The 20,866-nt window shown below is 34.2% G+C and overlaps 1 protein-coding gene across 1 annotated transcript; it reads left to right on the top strand.

The window, feature by feature from the left end:
* The first annotated feature begins 3,901 nt into the window (after positions 1-3,901).
* SLITRK6 (SLIT and NTRK like family member 6) lies at positions 3,902-10,614 on the top strand. The gene is made up of 2 exons (XM_043581456.1): positions 3,902-4,474; positions 6,843-10,614. The coding sequence occupies exon 2, from the start codon at positions 6,867-6,869 to the stop codon at positions 9,387-9,389; it is 2,523 nt and encodes an 840-aa protein (XP_043437391.1). The 5' UTR covers positions 3,902-4,474; positions 6,843-6,866; the 3' UTR covers positions 9,390-10,614.
* The last annotated feature ends 10,252 nt before the right edge of the window (positions 10,615-20,866 follow it).

The raw sequence follows: 20,866 nt of genomic DNA, 5'->3' as shown, positions 1-20,866 counted from the left end.
TGATGAATATATGCAAATGTCCTTCCATGTACAAGATGTTATTGCCAAAAGTTGAGAAATTTTATATTCTTCTATATACAAAGGTGATGTTCCTTTATTAAATTGTATGTTATTGTCAAAAGAAAAAGTATCCATGATCATTATGCTCTGATTCTTTTAACGGAACCAAAAATATAAAATAAAATAAAATAAAATAAAATAAAATAAAATAAAATAAAATAAAATAAAGATGGCAAATTGTTTCAGGCTTCTCTTCCAGTGAAGCATGAAAGAGAACTCTAAGTTCAAGATTTGGGAAACAAATTCTAAGGTTACTGTATGGCATAGTATTATGAAAGATAGAAGACAACATTCTTTAATTATTATCTTTTATGAATAAGATTTGTGTAAATAAGTTCAATTACACATTTTAAGTAGACTTTGCCCCATTATTATTTTTAAAGATTTTTTTTAATTTTATAAGAGGTATTAATTCTGTATACAATAAACAGGATAGGAATACAAAATAAATATTTGAGTTGAAGTTAATCTCTGGGATTTTTAGTAGATTTAACTTTTTCTGTTTCTTTAGAGTTTTCCTTTAGAGTTTTACAATGGAACATACACATTTTCAAAAGTATATACAATTTTAGAGAAACTTTTAGCTTGAAATAAGAAACAGGAAATATGTCTTTATTAATGTTTGTGAAACTAGTGCACAAGTTTTCTACATATCTGTAAATTTAGATGTTACTCACAAATTCTGTAATATTAAATTTTAATAACATTATCTTGAGTTTCATTGTAATTCTCTGAAAGTACATAGCAGACAGAGCCCACAGGAATGCTGTTACTCAAGAATTTGTTTTGAATATATTTTTTAATAATTATGTACATACTTTCAAAGTGACATTATTTTGGGATTATTTCCTTGTTTAAATATCTCTTCAGAGAGTGAAAGCATCAATGAATATTTAAAATACATCTATAGTATTATAATCCTCAAAGGGTCACCAAGGGTTATACTTTCTACCTTCAAAATATGTTAATATACCTCAGTCTACACCACAGACAGTGTAAAGACCTCTCTCTTCAAGCCTTCCAGATTCTTGTGTTAAAATCAATCAGGCATATGTTTTCATTTTACCACTTAAATGTGGCACTGAAAAAAGGTGGGCAGATGTTCTGATGTAGAGCTAGTCCTGTAGAGCATGAATCAATCTCTTTCACTGTTAGTAATTTTTCTTTACTCTTTCCAGCGCTTAATATTGATCTTTTCATTCTATTTGTCCCATATGCATTATCAGTCCAGTCCAACAAATTACATAAAATATTCTTCCATCTGGCCTTTGTCACCATTAGATATGTAAAATGATTCCCCACCCTACCCACCTCCCATCTACATGAGCAGAGAAGAGAAGGCATTCTCCTGAGTCCTGGTGTTATGACTGTGCACTGTGCTGCCTTATGTACACTGCTGCTCTAAAATGACTAACAGTGGTAGGTTTATTTCTTCTGGTTGCTTGGTATTTTCATTATAATTAGAACTTTCATGTTTTCCCTTGAAGATGCACATTCTAAGAAGCAGTTAAAAGTCGCAATAAAACATAATGTAGACTATGTGGTTAAAAATAATTGATTATGTTTTAACATCTCCCAATATGGAGTCACTGGGGGTAAATTATGTGGAAAGGTTAATAAAATCTAGTATTTATTAGGATCACTTATTGAATTTATTGCTAAAACTTGGAGAAAGATACACTGAAAAGCATTTTTCCATGTAACAATTAGAAAATAGAAACAATGTTAAATTAAATGTCCAATAATCAATAACACATTCTGCCATAAGCAATTTGGAAAGAATGGCAGCATGATTGATTTAGTGAAATAACTGAGGGATTACCATTAACAAAACCTAGAGAATAATGGATTTAGCCATAATCATTTTGTATGTACTATTATATATATACATATATATTTACTATTGAGTTTAAGGTAATGCTGAATAATTCTTTATCAATACTACTCCTTTGAACTAAGTTCAAAGCTACAGAATGCTTCTCAAACAATTCTTTACCCAACCATTCTTTGTGTTTCCACCCAAAATCTAGAGGAAAAGTAAAGAATAATAAATATAAAAAAGGGGTTGTTAGTTACTTCTCCTCTTCCTTACCTTTGAATTGACCAGTAATTTATGTATGAGGACAACATGTCATGTATAGGTAAGGGATTAGAGATAAATAACATGAAATACCTGCTAGGTGTACATTATGGATAAAATAGACACATAATCAAATTGGAGGAAATGAGAGAAACCTGTGTCGATCTATAGGGAATTTAATTCTACTTGTCCATGTGTCTGTTTGAACCACTTTCCTCCGCAGACTATACTTCCAGAACACTTCTCCTGTGGCCTCGATTCCAAAACTAAAGGAACACATTTGGAGAATTGTGTATACAGTGCTGGTAGGGAAGTTACTAGTTCCTTGTTTTCCCATTGATTCTAACTCCATTTTGTCCCTACCTATCTAAATCATTAGATTGAGTGAAGCTAATGTAACCTGGCCATCAGCGAGCAGCAAATTGGGCCTGAGATTAATTCCTTACCTTCATTTTCTCTTATTTCCATTAGTCTCTCTTTATCTTTATCATCTTTCCCCATCCCCCTACCTATACCATTATCTCTATTTCATTTTAAAACACCCAGTGTCATGAAAATAAATGAGACACTTAATGAGTGAAAGAATATAATATTAAGGAATGAGAGAATATTAAAAACTACTTCAAAATCCATATCTTTTAAAGCAACTGTTCCACACTAAGGATATGAAAACTTTATGAATTTGAATGCATAACTGCAGACAGTCATTAAATAATAACCCAATCTGGTATTCTCCCATTTTGATGATTTAACCTACATAAAAACCTTTTTTTTTTTTTTTCCTGAAATGAGACCTAATATTACACAGGCAGCCTCTAGAACCTCGGGTGAACGGTGTTTCTAACCATAGACTATTTCAAAATGAATAAATAATGGCATCCAATATATTCATTTTGGATGTAAAAAAGTTCAGGTACTTAGAATGCAGGTAGAAGGAATGATTTTTTAAAACACAGGCATTTTGGGAAATAAGGAATCTGACAGTTGAGAGTTTTATTAGTGATGATTCAGAAACTTTTGAGAGTTGAAGAAACAAGTAGCTTTATAAATAGAATCTTTTTAGGAAAAAAAAAATGCTCTCTCCAGCTAGTACCATAAAAATCAGGATATTGTAATTTCTACATACTCATTCAACTTGTTTCATTTTACCTGAAAAGACATCATTTCATATTTTGGAGAATGATAAGCAAAATGTTCATTAACAATAACCATCTGTAATAAAGATTCCTGAATGAATTTCATAGTAATAATATTTCCATTCCAAATAAATATTATCTTAACTGCAAAAGAACCTCATTTCTAGTCTCATTACTGAACATTAGCTGTAGGGAAAGAAATAACGAAGTATACTACTGAGAGTCTCTGACATGAGGCTTTAAAAAAATTAAATGGTAAATCCAAAACTGCAAATATTGCAGGAAAGTAGTTCACGTGAACATTTTAATAATTAGTGCACCACTTCAACGATAAATACCAGTAAAAAACAAAACCAAAAAAGCAAAACCGAACCTGAAACAACCATTCTACAGGCCACATGGCTTGCAGCTTTTCTGCACACGTGTGTGTAAACAGTACAGTACTGTGCTAGCTGAGAATTTAACATAATGTGTTAGTTAGCTTTTATACAACGTTTAAAACGGTACATCATTATTTCCACCAAAATTTACTTGCACTCTCTCTGGTATTGAAAGGGAGGGGAAAGGCCATTTGCAGAAAGAGGAGGAGTTGAGCAGTCCCAAGGTGGAGCTGTCTCTTGTGTTAAATGACACTGGCAGGGTAAAGCGCTCTGCTGGGGAAGGGCTTAAAGGCTGAGTCAAAAGCCAAGAAGTCTCTTTATTTACGCCTACCTCCCAGCCCTTGGCAATCTGACTAATAACAAACTGAGCTAACAAGAAAGACTAGAAAGGGAGGAAAGAGAACACTGCTGCAGCTTGGATCTACAACCTAAGAAAGCAAGAGTGATCAATCCCAGCTCTGTGAAACATCTTGTTTATTTCCTGTGTTCAGCAGCTTGCAAATGGTTAACTATATGCAAAAAAAGTCAGCATAGCTGTGAAGTATGCCGTGAATTTTAATTGGGGAAAAAAGGCAACTGCTTCAGGATGATCTAGCATGCACTCTGCCTGAAATATTTTCAATGAAATGCTCAGCATTTGGTCTTTGAGCAGAGGTTTTTAACTTTATGAAGCAACGGGACCTGCCAAAAAGTGAAATTTGAGAAGAAAGTACGTGGTGGTTGGTGTTTTCTTTTTTAGTAAGGAAACTGAATTTACTTTGAACATCTCTTCCAGCTGTGCATTACAGATAACATCAGGAAGAGTCTCTGCTTTACAGGTAAGATGAATGTTTTCAGGCTTTTCGAATGCCTATTTTTGCATTATCTTAAAGTGATTCAATTTGTATGTTTGTCCTTTAAAAAAATAACTTTGCATTAAAAGATATCCAGTTTCATTCCTACTCATGGGCACAACTAATGCTGTAGCAGTTGCCTGTTTTCTCTGAGCAGCAGACAGTCCAACAGCTGGCTGCACAGAGGAGCAAATAATATAAGATGCCACTATTTATTTCATGGCATGCAGTGTGTTGTTGGAAACTAAGTATGTATGCCTTCTGAAGGAGAGAGCACTTCCAAACACCATTGCTGATTTTAAAACATAAGCAGAATATTAAAAGACTCTTTGTATTTTGTAGGCTACTTTTATTATTTCCTGACTTGAAAATACATATTTTTGACCTCTTTAACATTGGATCAGATGTTGTCAATATGGAACCAGTGTTCAAATTTGTGTGCATTTCTGAAAAGATTGCAAACTGTTCCCTAGGACATTTTGAAGAACATAAAATGAATATAAGATTTTAAAAAAATAACCAGAGATTGTCATTTGGAAGTTATTTATTGTTTTCTCAAGATGATGTGACTGGTGAAATGAATAATATTATTTCTTAGTAATCTATGAAGAAGTACTTTTAGTGTTTGTGGAAGCTAATCCACAAGTTGAAGACTCCCAACTACAAACCGTTGGATTCTAAACATAGACTCTGAGCTGTTTAAAATCAATTTCCCCATGGAAACATTTAATCTGCTAACTTTTCCTTCATATAGAAAGGCACTATACTGTTTTATTTCCTCAGCTGCCTTTTACCATTCAGAAACTTCATACTAGATATGTTTTCAATAAAACAATGTATTTTCATGGGATGAAATTTTTTTTTCAGGATTCTTGATTGGGGTTTGGTAATGTTCTGTCTGATTGTGAATGTTAATTAGGTTCAAAGTTATTGTTCACATTCCATTAAAAGTAAATAGAAGCAGATACCATTTGGAAAAGTTGAAGTTTTGAGATACGGTGTTTATTTACCTTTCAATTTAATTTATATGAATTTAAGATATACTATTTGAAGGAAAGAAATGCCACTAAACACCACTAGAGTTAGATGTATTTATCTTGTCACTGCTGGCTTCTCAGAGTTAAATCTTTTTTAAAAAATTGCTATTTCAGCTGCATGTCTTAAATTTTTAAGAAGTTGGAATATATGATGCTGTTATCCTGAACTGTCATTTTTTATTTCCCTAATTAGAGGTATCCTCAAGTGTTTCAGGATCGTGCAGTTTGTTGTAGAGTTCATTGTTTGTGACTTTAAGCCTTATTATAAAGGAGATCCACTGTTTAATTATGTGGTGACATTCAGTGCCCTAAAGCCTATTTTAAGACCTTGTTAGAAAGTCATTCGCTAGAAGTTTATATGAGGCATTGCTTGTTCATTTACAGCAGCTAGAAATGTGTTACAAAGCTCAGCTTTTCTTCTTCAAGGTTATGATATTAACCTCATACATAACAATTTAAAAGCAGCAGGAAATATCCTACCTTTAGAAATTCAGTATACAGTCCGACAAGTGAAATTTTAATGGGCACTCTTAACCATATGTATCTAATACTATCAAGCTTATACAAAGTGCCCTAGACAGCATAGTTAAAATGAAATTCTTTTCATAGTGAACTACCATCTTACATGGTCAGAGACTTATTTTCCTCAAGGTTTTTAAATAGATGATAAAATTAACAAGTACCTTGAGCCAATCATCAAAACAGGTTAAAACACAGACACAAGTATTAGATGTTACATTGTAACGTCCAGTTCAAAAATATAAACAAATAAAGGAATTGCATTATTAATGCATATGTGCATACATATATACATACATTTTTTCTAACTCTTTCTAACATTTTTGCATTCCCTACAGTATTCTCTGCTTCTGGCTAATATCATGTATTTGTCTTATATTGTAATCCTTCAGCCTTAGATTCATCAACTTTGTGTAAAAAAAAAATCAGCATCTTCTCAAATACACACCTTTACATCATATCAAAGTACTGATGGCCCAATTAAGCAGCACCTCTCTCGTCTATTAAAATGCAGTTTATTTGGCAAATGTGAATACCACTGATGATATAAAATTTAAAATTCTCCTTGACCTAAATTTTGTATTTTTATCACAGGGCAAGTTCAAAGTAAAGCAAAACATGCTTGTCATAGTATTAGAAAAAAAATAAAAGAAAATGTAGCTGCAGAAGGTATTCACAGTTTCAGAGTAATATTTTTTTTCCTTTTGGAGGAAAACCTTCTATTTTGTGATTGTGAGGTTCATCTCCTCCCTCCCTCTGCCCACTAAAGTGCATTGCTATTGCATTTTGTTTTACAGAATCAGATTTCATCACACGACAACATGAAGCTGTGGATTCATCTCTTATATTCATCTCTCCTTGCCTGCATATCTTCACAGTCCCAAACTCCAATGTCCTCGACCAGAGGTTCTTGTGATTCTCTTTGCAATTGTGAGGAAAAAGATGGCACAATGCTAATAAATTGTGAAGAAAAAGGTATCAAGAAGTTATCCCAAATAAGTGTACCACCATCACGACCTTTCCACCTAAGTTTATTAAATAATGGCTTGACAATGCTTCACACAAATGACTTTTCTGGGCTTACCAATGCTATCTCAATACACCTTGGATTTAACAATATTGCAGATATTGAGTCTGGTGCATTTAATGGCCTTGGCCTTCTTAAGCAACTTCATATTAATCACAATTCATTAGAAATTCTCAAAGAGGATACCTTCCATGGACTGGAAAACCTGGAATTCCTCCAAGCAGATAACAATTTCATTACAGTGATTGAACCAAGTGCCTTTAGCAAGCTTAACAGACTTAAAGTGTTAATTTTAAATGACAATGCCATTGAGAGTCTTCCTCCAAACATATTTCGGTTCGTTCCTTTAACCCATCTAGATCTTCGTGGAAATCAGTTGCAAACATTGCCTTATGTTGGCTTTTTAGAACACATTGGCCGGATATTGGACCTCCAATTGGAGGACAATAAGTGGACCTGTAATTGTGACTTAGTAGAGCTAAAAATTTGGTTGGAAAACATGCCTCCACAGTCTGTAATTGGTGATGTCGTCTGCAACAGCCCTCCATTTTTCAAAGGAAGTATACTAAGCAGACTGAAAAAGGAATCAATTTGCCCCACCCCACCAGTGTATGAAGAACACGAGGATCCATCAGGATCGTTACATCTGGCAGCAACTTCTTCAATGAGTGAAAGTCACGTGTCAACCAAAACCACACCTCTTTCAAAACCAACCACCAAAGCACCAGTTTTGATACCCTATATTACAAAGCCATTCACTCAACTCCCAGGACCCTACTGTCCTATTCCCTGTAACTGCAAAGTACTATCCCCATCAGGACTTCTAGTACACTGTCAGGAGCGCAATATTGAAAGCTTATCAGATCTAAAACCTCCTCCACAAAATCCCAGAAAGCTTGTGCTAGCAGGGAATATTATCCATACATTAATGAAGTCTGATCTAGTGGAATACTTCACTTTGGAAATGCTTCACTTGGGAAATAATCGTATTGAGGTTCTTGAGGAAGGCTCATTTATGAATCTGACAAGATTGCAAAAGCTCTATCTAAATGGTAACCACCTGACCAAATTAAGTAGAGGCATGTTCCTTGGTCTCCACAATCTTGAATACTTATATCTTGAATACAATGCAGTTAAGGAAATACTGCCAGGGACCTTTAACCCAATGCCTAAACTTAAAGTCCTCTATTTAAATAACAACCTCCTGCAAGTTTTACCACCACATATTTTTTCAGGGGTTTCCCTAACAAGGATAAACCTGAAAACAAACCAGTTTACCCATCTCCCTGTAAGTAATATCTTGGATGACCTTGACTTATTGACTCAGATTGACCTTGAGGACAATCCCTGGGATTGCTCCTGTGACCTGGTTGGATTGCAACAATGGCTACAAAAACTAAGTAAGAACACAGTAACAGATGACATCCTCTGCACTTCTCCAGAGCACCTGGACAAAAAGGAATTAAAAGCACTAACTAGTGAACTTCTTTGCCCTGGTTTAGTCAATAACCCATCCCTGCCAACTCAAACTAGTTACATAATTGTCAGTACCCCTGCAACCACAACTACAGCCGATACTATTTTGAGATCACTTACTGATGCTGTACCACTCTCTGTTCTAATACTAGGACTGCTGATTGTGTTCATAACCATTGTGTTCTGTGCTGCAGGGATAGTGGTTCTTGTTCTCCACCGCAGGAGAAGATACAAAAAGAAACAAGCTGATGAGCAGATGAGGGACAACAGTCCAGTCCATCTCCAGTATAGTATGTATGGCCATAAAACAACTCACCACACTACTGAGAGACCCACTGCATCACTCTATGAGCAGCACATGGTGAGTCCCATGGTTCATGTCTATAGAAGTCCATCCTTTGGCCCAAAGCATTTGGAAGATGAAGAAGAAAGGAATGAAAAAGATGGAAGTGATGCGAAACATCTCCAAAGAAGTCTTTTAGAACGGGAAAATCATTCACCACTCACAGGGTCAAATATGAAATACAAAACCACAGACCAATCAACTGAATTTTTATCTTTTCAGGATGCCAGTTCATTATATAGGAACATTTTAGAGAAAGAAAGAGAACTTCAGCAACTGGGAATCACAGAATACCTAAGGAAGAACATTGCTCAACTCCAGCCTGACATGGAGGTACATTATCCTGGAGCCCACGAAGAGTTAAAATTAATGGAGACTTTAATGTACTCAAGGCCCAGGAAGGTATTAGTGGAACAGACTAAAAATGAGTATTTCGAGCTTAAAGCTAACTTACATGCTGAACCTGACTACTTAGAAGTTCTGGAGCAGCAAACATAGATGGAGAGATTGGGGCTTTTGCAGAAATGCTGTGATTCTGTCTTAAGTCCAATCCTTGTAAATAAGTGCCTTACATGAGTGTGTCATCAATCAGAACTAAAGCACAGCAGTAATCCTATGGGAAAAAAAGAAGAAAAAGAAACTCAGGGATCATTGGGAGAAGCCATTGCATTGTCTTTGGGCAATTTTGCCTACCCCTGATAAAATAAATCCTTGCATGTAAATCATCCAAGGATTATAGTAATATTTCTCCATATACTTAAAAGTGTTTCAGAAAAGTCCTCTTGCACATCTAAGAGGGTTGAGTCTTTAAGCAGCCCTTATTTTCTTGAATTACTTTACCAGTGGATGAAATAGAATTGGGTTTTGTCATTTAAAAGCTATACCTGTGTATGTAGTTATTATAATATGTAAGGAATATATTGTTTATATTATCAGTATATACCACAAAAATGTACATTGTCAGATACACCTGATTTTCTTGAAATAAAGGCAAAAGGAACTGGAACTTCAAAATTACCACTAGTAATAGTAAAGAAAAAAATAGAAGGTTGAATTAGTAGGCTATGAGGAGCCCAAGACTTCAAAGTTTTCATTTGAGGGTTAGAAAAATACCACTGCTATGCTTTCTGAATTTGAAAATAGGAGTGATTAATAGTTCAGGTGGATAAATAGGCAAACTTTTTTGGTTTTTCTGCACATTTTGTGTGGACAATCTTATTGTCAATGCTGCTGTGAACTAAGGTATGTCATTTGTGCTCAAAGTTCATTTTTTTTCCTTGGGATATTTTTAAAATGCTACTGATACTCAATTGTAAATATGATTAGTGCATAAATTAAGTTTAGTTTCTTTCATAGCATTAATCCTTTGTAAATTTGAATGACCATGATAGAAATATGTTTCTTGTGGCAAGTAATAATTCACAGGTGTAAAACAAATAGGAAAAATTGTGTTTTTAAAAATCTTTATTGATGTAAACTGATAGTTGCCATAAATTAGTAGCAAAAGGCACGTCTAAGGGTAAGTGTTTTAAGTTTCCTCAGGAGTGGGACGATGTAGCTTTATTTTACAAGAAAGTATAGCTAGATTTCTATGAACTATTTATTCTGTACAGTTTTGTATATTTTTGGTTCACAAAGGTAATTATTCTTGGGTGCCTTTCAAGAAGATTAAAAATACCACTCACGACAATAAAATAAAATGAAAACTCTCTTTTTAAATGAACTTTCTTCAATTAGTTTGATTTGTAATTCAATCAAGTCAGGATTAACGCAAACACACGCATGCACTGAGGTACATGCATGAGAAGGAGATTTCTGTCTGTTATCCACACAGAAGCTTCTTGTTCACTATCTGCAAAAAGGCCATTCTGTGTCTGGGTATGATTGACATGGAGCCAGACCTAAGTCTGAACAGTAGTTCCCCCTTTCCAGCAGATTGTTTTCCCACTGACTACAAATGAAAGTGATTCATTTTTCTTCTTTCTGATTATAGAATCAATGACACAGCAGATTTCCACAAAGCAAAGTAGAATTAATCAAGGTGATCTAATTCTGTTTTCTGAACACCATGCAGATCCATGCACAGGGTTAGTAAGGAACATATTTCAAATTAGAAAGGACTTTTTCTAATTTACTTACTACTATTTTAGTGATTCCTGAATGTTCTATTAAATGTTTTGGTTTCAACACCGACTGTCTGCAATACTAGCAAATTATACATTATTTCCTTGATTTTGAATAAGAAGCCTTTTTGCTGATAAAGACAGTAAGGGTCTGTACTTCCTGGTATGAAAAATAATTATGAGTATGCTGTGATATCATAACACTAGGTTTTCTTTTCTTTTTTACTAAAAAAGTTTTTAATGTTTATTTATTTTTGAGCAAGAGAGAGAGAGAGAGAGAGAGAGAGGACAAAGTGCGAGCAGGGGAGGGACAGAGAGGGAGAGGGAGACACAGAATCTGAAGCAGGCTCCAGGCTGAGCTGTCAGCACAGAGCCCAATGGGGGGCTTGAACTCACGAACCATGAGATCATAACCTGAGCTCGAGTCTGACTTCAGCCACCCAGGTGTCCCACTAGGTGTTCTTTTAAATCATTGCATATATTCATAGAAAACAATAAATGATTATGTATTTAAATAGTTCATTGAAAACCTAAATTTCTCTACTAATGCCCAAGGTTGGAAAGAATAAAGATGAGAATTCTTAGTGAGTTACACTCACTAAGGGAAAATCTTTGTGTATATGGGGTGCTATATATATTTATCCACTAAAAAAAATCAGCACAATAATGACTAAAAGTTACATTCTAAAGACAAAAACAAAGCAAGAGGAGATTTCATGTTATTGCACTACTTCTATTCACTAGAGTATTTGCCAGTATTATCTGATTCCAATCAAGTGCATAGAGGTATTAGAAACACTTAAAAAATTCCCATGCCTGGAGGATCCTTGGAATGGATCCATGAATGCAGACAGAGACATGTCCTTAGGAACATTCTTGTTTTTTAGGTGAGGTAATTTTTTTAAGCCTTTCATTGTTGATCACCTAAAGTAGTAATATTCATTCTCCAACTTATATCAAGATGGAAGAAAGTTATATATTAAGTCATGTAAATATATCCTCCAAATTAAATATAACTTCAAAACTAAAATCCGGTGGGAGTCTGGATTAATGATGTAGAAATCATTATGATTTCCAAAGGGTAACAAGTTTTATTTTTATTTTTTTAAGTTTCTTTATTTATTTTGAGAGAGAGAGAGCACTGGGGTGGGGCAGAGAGAGAGGGAGAAAGAGAAAGGGTCCCAAGCAGGCTCCACACTGTCAGCATAGAGCCCTATGTGGGGCTTGATATAGGGCTCCATGTAGGGCTCCATGACAGGCTTGAACTCAGAACCATGAGATCATGACCTGAGCCGAAATCAAAGTTGGATACTTAACTGACTGAGCCACTCAGGTGCCCCACAGGGTAACAAATTTTAAAAGCTTAAATGTTTCAGTCATAATGGGATCTGTCTTGTGTGATTTGCTTCCCTACTACAAGTAGTTGAGAGTTGAAACAGCCAATGATGGTCTTTAACTCTTAATGGGTCGTGTGACCTGTGATAATCACTTAGAACTTTGGTGATTTTACCTGCATGTTCTATTTCTTCTCACTCCTACTAAAGATACACTTTTATTATAGTCCCTGTTTGATTATTTGCTTAATTAAATGGCCAGTGTGTTTTCTTTCTTTAATTGTTAGATTCAAAGTCCCAAGTCTGAATTCAGTATCCCCAGCCTTATTCCCATGTACCTTGACATTCTAACAATTAAACCAACAAAATAAACTTATAATTATCCTAGTTTTTTTTCTTGGTGTACATGGAAGTTACAGTTTTCTCACTGCATATCAGTGCAGCTTCTGATTTATGTCTGAATCTTGAATTTTTGTAGGATAGTGATACTAGTGCATAATCATACAGGATCAAGTCTTTTTAAATGTGTCAACCTGTTAGACATAGATGGCATTAATCCTTATTTAAGAAATCATTTGTCACTAAATAACCATGAAAATTCTTACTGCAAATATATGAAAGTATTCTTCAGATAATCTTCCATTGCTCTCCAAACTGGATGGAGATTTTATAATACATGTAAGAAAGGATTATATCAGTAATGTTGATTCTCCATCTTGAATCATCTTTATAACATGGAAGAAGAAAGCCTGTCTTTACTACTCTAGTAGTCAGTAAACTGAAGTACCAGCTAAATGGCCTTTAAGCTGCCTTGATATTTTCACCCACTTAATTTAAAAGGCTTACACTTTGATCTAGGATTGAAAATGTGATATGAGTATCCCCTTGTCATTAAACACAACTTTTAAAAATATAACTAATAAAATAAGATTGAGTCTTAATATACATGTAATTTATTTTGTACTTTTTTTCTTTAAGTTATTTCTTATTTTTATTCTATGGTAACTAATGTACAAACATTTGAAAAAGATGATGGATACTACTAATTTGAAGAATTGACAATACACATTTTTTAATATAAACAGACACAAATAAAGAAAGCTCAACAAATACTTCCACATGTAAGACTTTGTACATAATTATCATTGGAGACTATTCTCTACGTGAAAAGAAAATTATCCATGTGCATTAAGTGCTGACTATTTGGGAAGAGAGGTTTAGATCTCTCGGTAATTAAGAAATGTTTCCACAATGGATTTAAGGACTCCTTTCTATTTCCTTTCCATGAATGTTTTTATTATACAGGCATAAATGGCTGCAGTTCTCTTCTTGAGAAGATGGGGGATTATAAAACCTTGTTCTTGATAGGAAAGGAGACAATTACAAGTCTGTCTCAAGAGGAATGATCCTATATCTGAGCACCCATATCGACTGATCTCATTGATAAGGAATGGATAACTTATTAAAAATACAATATTCCTTTTTGCATTTTCAATTCCATACATCTGTTTCATCTGTTTCAAGATTCCCTGAGGTTTTTAACCATAACTGTCTCTAATTAAAAGTTCGATATAATAGTTTATCTTTGAATTACAAGAGTTATATTATTAAAACTATATTGTTTAATAAATTTCTGTACTATATGGAAATAAACACCAGTATCTGTTTTATAGAATGCAACTAGTTTTTAAAAGAGGAATTTATGTTGACTATATATACATTCATTCTTATGTATATGTAATATAGAGGAGAGAGCCAGATGTAGAATTCTCTTCTAGCTGCTTTGAAAGTGTAATCAAATAGACAAGTACTCTTCTGTTTGTAAATGTCTTTCAGAAGATTAGTGAAGAATAGAAACAATGCAAAACAACAAATTGATCAGACACACAACACGCAAACATTCATGTATTTCCAATTAAAATAACTTACAATTGTACACCTTTTAAATAGAGTACTTTTGTCTCATAATTTTAAAACATAGAAAGCAGAAGACCTTCCACAAGTAGTTATTGCCTCCTACATATCTTAGGTTCCATCAGTTAGAAAAATCAGTAATCTGCATTTAAGTAAGGTATTTTGACTTGCTCACTTAGTATAAAAATCTCTGGTCATTTAATTGTCATGTCATTATATTTGGCATTATAGGTGGACTTGAACAGATTGTACACACAAAATATCATTTTTTGCCCCAATTAATGTCTTCAATTTTAAATTCAGTGTTATCAGTGATGAAATCACCATTAGTGAATGGAGGATAAGTGTGTTTTCATCCCATTACTTAATGGTATAAGCAATACAAAGACATATAAGCTCCTGTTACCATGTTTTATGATTCACATGTATCATAAGACAATACATAGTAGAATAAGAAAGTTAACAATAGAGTTCAGAGAAGTCATGATTCTAGAAGAATAAGATCAATTTAAATGCTACATATGATTTCATCAATTAAGATTTTCATAGACACATTTTGGGCCTATTCCTAGCATTCTGCAGTACTTTACCAGGGAAGACATTGTATTATGACAAAGCAGACACATTTGTCAGATATCAGAACATCATAAATTTCTAGAGTTTATATATTCTATTTTTTTATTTTACAAATAAAAGGTTTGAAATATTTGTCCTGTATTATATAACTAGTAAGAGTAACAAGATCAGAATTGGAACCCTGTTTTATTGTTGTTATTTTATTGGGTTTTGTTTTATTCTCAGGGCTGTGGTCTTCATCAGACTGTCATAACCATGAATATTTATAGGCCATATGGAGACACAGAAATGTATGTCTTTGCTTCTGTATTTAGGTAGTACACTCTTTTTCTAAACATTTAATTGAAAGAAAAATCAGACATTTCCGTAACTCTAGACATATATCATGTAACTGTAGATTGTTCAAAATGACATATAAGCACATTCTAGATACAGGTGGAAAAATGCTAAATGATTTACTATATTGAACAACATGTGCACATGGCAGATAGAACTCATAATGTAGTTTATTTTTTCAAATTCAGAATAATTACTATTTATCAATAGTCTATATATTTTTTAACACAGTTTAGTATGAATTTACTTTCTCTTCTATCTCGTAGACTTAAACATTGACAAAGAAAATACATACAGATAGTTTTCATGATGCATTGCATTAATTAAAAACTTCATGTATAAACATGTAACTTAAATGTTGTTAGAATTACCTTACACATAGAGATTGTGGTATCAGATATTTTCATTATTCTATTTTTAAGACCTCTACTTGCAACAACAAAACAACCTTTGCCAGTGCTTGTAAGTTAAAATAAAGATCATCAATTCAGTAAATATATCATTTGAATCCTAGAGAAACAACTTTATAATAGGAATTTTTTAATTATTATTTTTTATTTATTGTTTAAGTTTATTTATTTTGAGAGGGGCAGAGAGAGAGGGAAAGAGAGAGAATTCCAAGCAGGCTCTGTGCTGCCCAATAAAGGGTAAAGACCCATGAACCGTGGGATCATGAAGTGAGCCAAAACCAAGAGTCAGATGCTTAACAGATTGAGCCACCCAGGCACCCCTTATTTTTTCTTTCTAAATAAACTTTAATTTTAGGGCATTTTTTGGTTCAACACAAAACTGATCAGAAAATAAAGGTCTCACATACCTCTTGGCTCCACAGAAGCCTGGCTTGCCCACCATCAACATTCCCTACCAGAGTGGTACAGTTATAGCAATTGATGAATATACATTGTTTCATAAATATCACCCCATATTCCATAGTTTGCACTAGAATTCACTATGGATGCTGTGCATTCTATGAGTTTTGGCAAATTTACAATGATATGTATCCACCATCATAATGGTATGTATCCTCCATTATAGTAACCTAGAGCACATTTTCACTCCCCTGTAAATCCTCTGCTTTGTCTAATTCTTCCACCCCTCAACAACTACTGATCTTTTCACTATTTCCATTCATAGTTTTGCATTTTCAAGAAAGTCATAGAGTTGAAATCATAGTATGCAGCCTTTTCAGATTAGCTTGTTTCACTTAGTAATATCATTTAGGTTTTCTCCATGGCTTTTTATGGCTTAATACCTTATTTCTTTCTAGTGCTGAATTATATTCCATTGCTTGGATATACCACAGTTTATTTATCCATTTTCCTACTGAAGGACAATTATGGTCATTTCCAAGTTTGAGCAATTATGAATAAAGCTGCTATAAGCCACTTAATAAGCCACTTGTGTGGTTCAGTTGGTTAAGCATCTGTCACTTGATTTTGCTTAAGGTCGTGATCTCACGGTTCGTGAGTTCGAACCTTGAGTTGGGCTCCGTGCTGAAAGTGTGCAACCTGCTTGGGATTCTCTCTCTCCTTCTCTCTCTCTCTGCCCCTCCCCTGCCCTCTCTCTTTCTCTCTCTCTCTCTCTCAAAATGAATATTCTTAAAAATAACACACACACAAAAAAACAAAAACAAAAATAAAAACATATGTATGTTGGGTTTTATGTGGACATAAGTTTTTAACTCATTTGGGTAAATACCAACTAGCACAGATGCTGGATCATATAATAACATTTGTTTAGTTTTGTAAGAAACTGCCAAATTGTCTTCCAAAGTGGCTATAACCATTCTTCATTCTCATCAGCAGCAAATGAGAGTTTCAGTTGTTCCACAGCCTCCCCAGTATTTGTGTTGTGAGTATTCCAGATTTTGGCCTTTCTAATAGGTGTGTAATGATATTTCATTGTTGTTTTAATTTGTCTTTCCCTGATCACATATGATGTAAAGCATTTTTTGGCATATATTTTTGTCATCTTTATATCTTCTTTGGTTGGGTGTCTGTTAAGTTATTTGGCCTATGTTTTTAAGTTTATTTATTTATTTTGAGAGAGACAGAGAGAGAGTAAGTGCTAGCAGGGGAGGAGCATAGAGATAGAGAGGGAGAGAGAGATTCCCAAGCAGGCTCTGTGCACTTGGGCTGGACCTGTAAGCTCATTACCGGAGCTGAAATTAAGAACTGGATGCATAACCAACTGAGCCACCCAGGTGCCCTGGCCTATTTTTTAATCAGGTTTTTTCTTATTGTTGAATGTTAAGGGTTCACTATATATTTTGGATGACAGATGTTTATCAGATATGTTTTTTGCAAATATTTCCCCTAGCCTGTGGTTTTTCTTCTCGTTCTCTCTACAGTATGTTTTATAGAGCAGAGGACTTTAATTTTAACAAAATCCAGCTTGTCACTTTTAAAATATAGATCATGCCTTTGATGGTATCTATAAAATCATCACCATGTTTTAAATCACCTAGATTTTGTCTGATGTTATCTTCTAGCAGTTTTATAGTTATGAGTTTTATATGTAGGCCTACCATACATTTTGAGTTATTTTTGTGAAAGGTAAATCTAGATTCTTTTTTTTTCATATGTGGATGTCCATTTGTTGAAGAGACTATATGAAGGATTTTTTTTAATCACATACAATTCATGGGGTGCCTGGGTGGCTCAGTTGGTTGAGTGTCTGACTTTGGCTCAGATCATGATCTCGTGGCTTGTGAGTTCAAGCCCCACATTAGGCTCTGTGCTACAGCTCAGAGCCTGGAGCCTACTTCAGATTCTGTGTCTCCTTCTCTCTCTGCCCCTCCCTTGCTCACACTGTGTCTCTCTCTCTTTTTCAAAATGAATAAACAGTAAAAAAAAATTTAAATCACATACAATTTAAAAATAGGTTATAATATAATTCATTTTAGTCTTCATATTTAATATTTGAGTACCATTAATACTATGTGTTATTGCATATCTAAAAGAGTATAACATTTAAGAGAGAAAAATGTTGGGGCGCCTGGGTGGCGCAGTCGGTTGGGCGTCCGACTTCAGCCAGGTCACGATCTCGCGGTCCGTGAGTTCGAGCCCCGCGTCGGGCTCTGGGCTGATGGCTCAGAGCCTGGAGCCTGTTTCCGATTCTGTGTCTCCCTCTCTCTCTCTGCCCCTCCCCCGTTCATGCTCTGTCTCTCTCTGTCCCAAAAATAAATAAACGTTGAAAAAAAATTAAAAAAAAAAAAAAAAAGAGAGAAAAATGTGAAGTTATAAAGATTAGTATTGTGTAGTTACAATGTTAAAACTGAGCTTAACTGGACTTTCCTTAGCAGTGGTCCTTTATAAGATCTATCCATAAGTAAATTATACATAAGTGATAAAGTTATCTAAAGTTTAGTGTTAGCCTACCTATACTCAGTTGTACATGCTTTATATATATTTAGTTTAGGCCTTATACCAAACATGCAAGTAATGTCATTACTACCATCTTACCTGTAGGTGAATGAGGCTCATGAAGTTAAAATGCCCAGAGTTAAACACAAAGTAGTGCTCAAGTTCAGATTTCCCTGACTTAGAAAATTCCAGCTTCTACTGTCTTATCATTCCTCATCTTACAATGATCTTAAAAAAACATTTCAAAATCTGTTACCATGTCATTTGAATGGGTTAAACACTATATTATTCACATTTGCAAACATCATACTTTTTCATCACATTTATCATATTTTAATTTTGAATATGTTTGTTTAGCTTCCACTCATGCCTTCAACTTATCAATATAAAAAGTAATCTTTGATATTTCAGAGATCTGAAGTCTCCCTACATGTGTTGACATTTTATTTAATTTCAAAAAGAAGTATTGAGAAACACATGTATTTCAGACACTGGTGAATCACTTCAATAAAGATTCTTCATCATTCACACCTTCAACATTATATTTGTGATATATATGATAACACAGGAGTAAATTTGCCTAATTTAAAAAATTTGATTCATGTAAGTAATTAAGAATAAACAACAAAATTTGCTGTATAATGAAGAGCTTGGTTTCCATTTATAAAATACATGTCCTGATTCCTTTGGATTTTTAACCCTATTGCCTGTTTCCTTTTTCGTCAGAGACACATCCATAAACCCTACTCTAGGCAATGCTTATACACCTTCATTAAGAAGGAGGTCTTGACTTTTCCACATGCCCCACATTATGCTATAGAAATAGTCACAGTTTTATTCTGTCTTCTCTACCGTAGATGGGCAGGCAAAGGCATGCAAGTAATGCATAGCATGCCTGCTGGTTATAAGAATATGCAGGTCAAGTAAGCTCCACCCCCATGCCCTCCCACACACCCACTCTGAAAGTAGATTCTCTCCCACATTTTGAATCCTATGTCTTTCATTCATCACCTGCCTCGGAACTTGTGGGAACTCTAAACTTACCTATCTAGTTTCCCATGGTGGATTCAGCAATCCTTAGGAAACAATTCCTAATAGGTATTAAAAACAAAATGGAATAGAAAGAGTTTATAGAGGTCAGTTTGTAAAAGATTATAACTTGAGGATGAAAAGTAGGAGGTTGAGAAATTGGATGAAGATGGTCGTTTGATTCCTGCCTCCTTGTATTCTTGGTCCTTCTCCATGCTTGATGCCTCTTTTCCCGTCATGTGATTATTAGCCTCCCATAGCCAAATGGTTGCCAGGGCTCCACGAAGGTTCATGCTCTGGCATCCCTTGGGACAAGGGTTTTACTCTTTTATTTTTCTCCCTAAGTGGATTGATTTTCCTCTTTGAATTGTTGCTGTTACCTCCAAACTAAAACAAAACAATCAAAACAAGTTATTTCAACTACAGCCACACCAAGATGTGGGCATTTTAGGAGGTTTATCAGCTGAAAAATCATATGAAGCTTTAAAACATGGAATTTCAGATAAAATAATAAAGTAGCCATTTCGAGAGTAAAAGGAAGATGCTTTGAGAAGAGCAAGCCATAGGCTGTTTATAATCCTATCATCAGTCCAATCCCTAAATCTTACTTGACACAATTCTTTAAAGGATAAGTTTGCTCAGGATAATTCACCTAAGAACATGTGCTTTGTACAGCCACAATGATACGAAAGAAACACGGCTTATCAAAATTTGAAAACTTTCTGCAACCCACTCATATTTTAATGTTTCAATTTTTAACTAATGTATTATTTCTTGTTCAATAATGAAAAAGTTCCCCTCTGTAAGATGGGTCTGGATCACTGATAATTCAGTTAAATTCAATATTCCTAAACAGGTACGTAATTATAAAATGATATATCTAGCATTTTAAGTGGATGGGTACTCCAAGAACATCAAGTCTAGTGTCTATCTAAGTAAATAATTTCTGTCGACAAAACCTTGATAATGTGATACTAGAAGAATGTGAAAAGAACATCTACTTCAGGGTCAGAAAGATATGAATTCCAATTCGACTTCCTTGGTCTATTACATGACCTTGAGCAACTTATTTAACCTATAGGAGTCAAAGTGTTTTCATAAATGGAATAATAACTTACTTTTCAGAGTTGATTTTATTTTTATTAACACATATAAAATAAATCTTCTGCTTGTGCATTTTCAGGAAAGTTTAGAGATAATTGTACTGTAGAAGTGGAAAAGCAGCTTTTTTTAAGGAAAAACAGTTAGATTCTCTGAATTTCATATCTCCCATTTTTAAAATGAAAAAGAATAATAGT

This window comes from Prionailurus bengalensis, chromosome A1, assembly GCF_016509475.1.
Source record: "Prionailurus bengalensis isolate Pbe53 chromosome A1, Fcat_Pben_1.1_paternal_pri, whole genome shotgun sequence".
Classification (NCBI taxonomy): domain Eukaryota; kingdom Metazoa; phylum Chordata; class Mammalia; order Carnivora; family Felidae; genus Prionailurus; species Prionailurus bengalensis.
Note: the sequence above shows the minus strand (reverse complement) of the source record. Positions and strands in the feature narration are given on the sequence as shown.

What these genes read in the sequence shown, in the direction of transcription:
- SLITRK6 (XM_043581456.1), top strand. Translation starts at nt 6,867, where the DNA reads ATGAAGCTGTGGATTCATCTCTTATATTCATCTCTCCTTGCCTGCATA.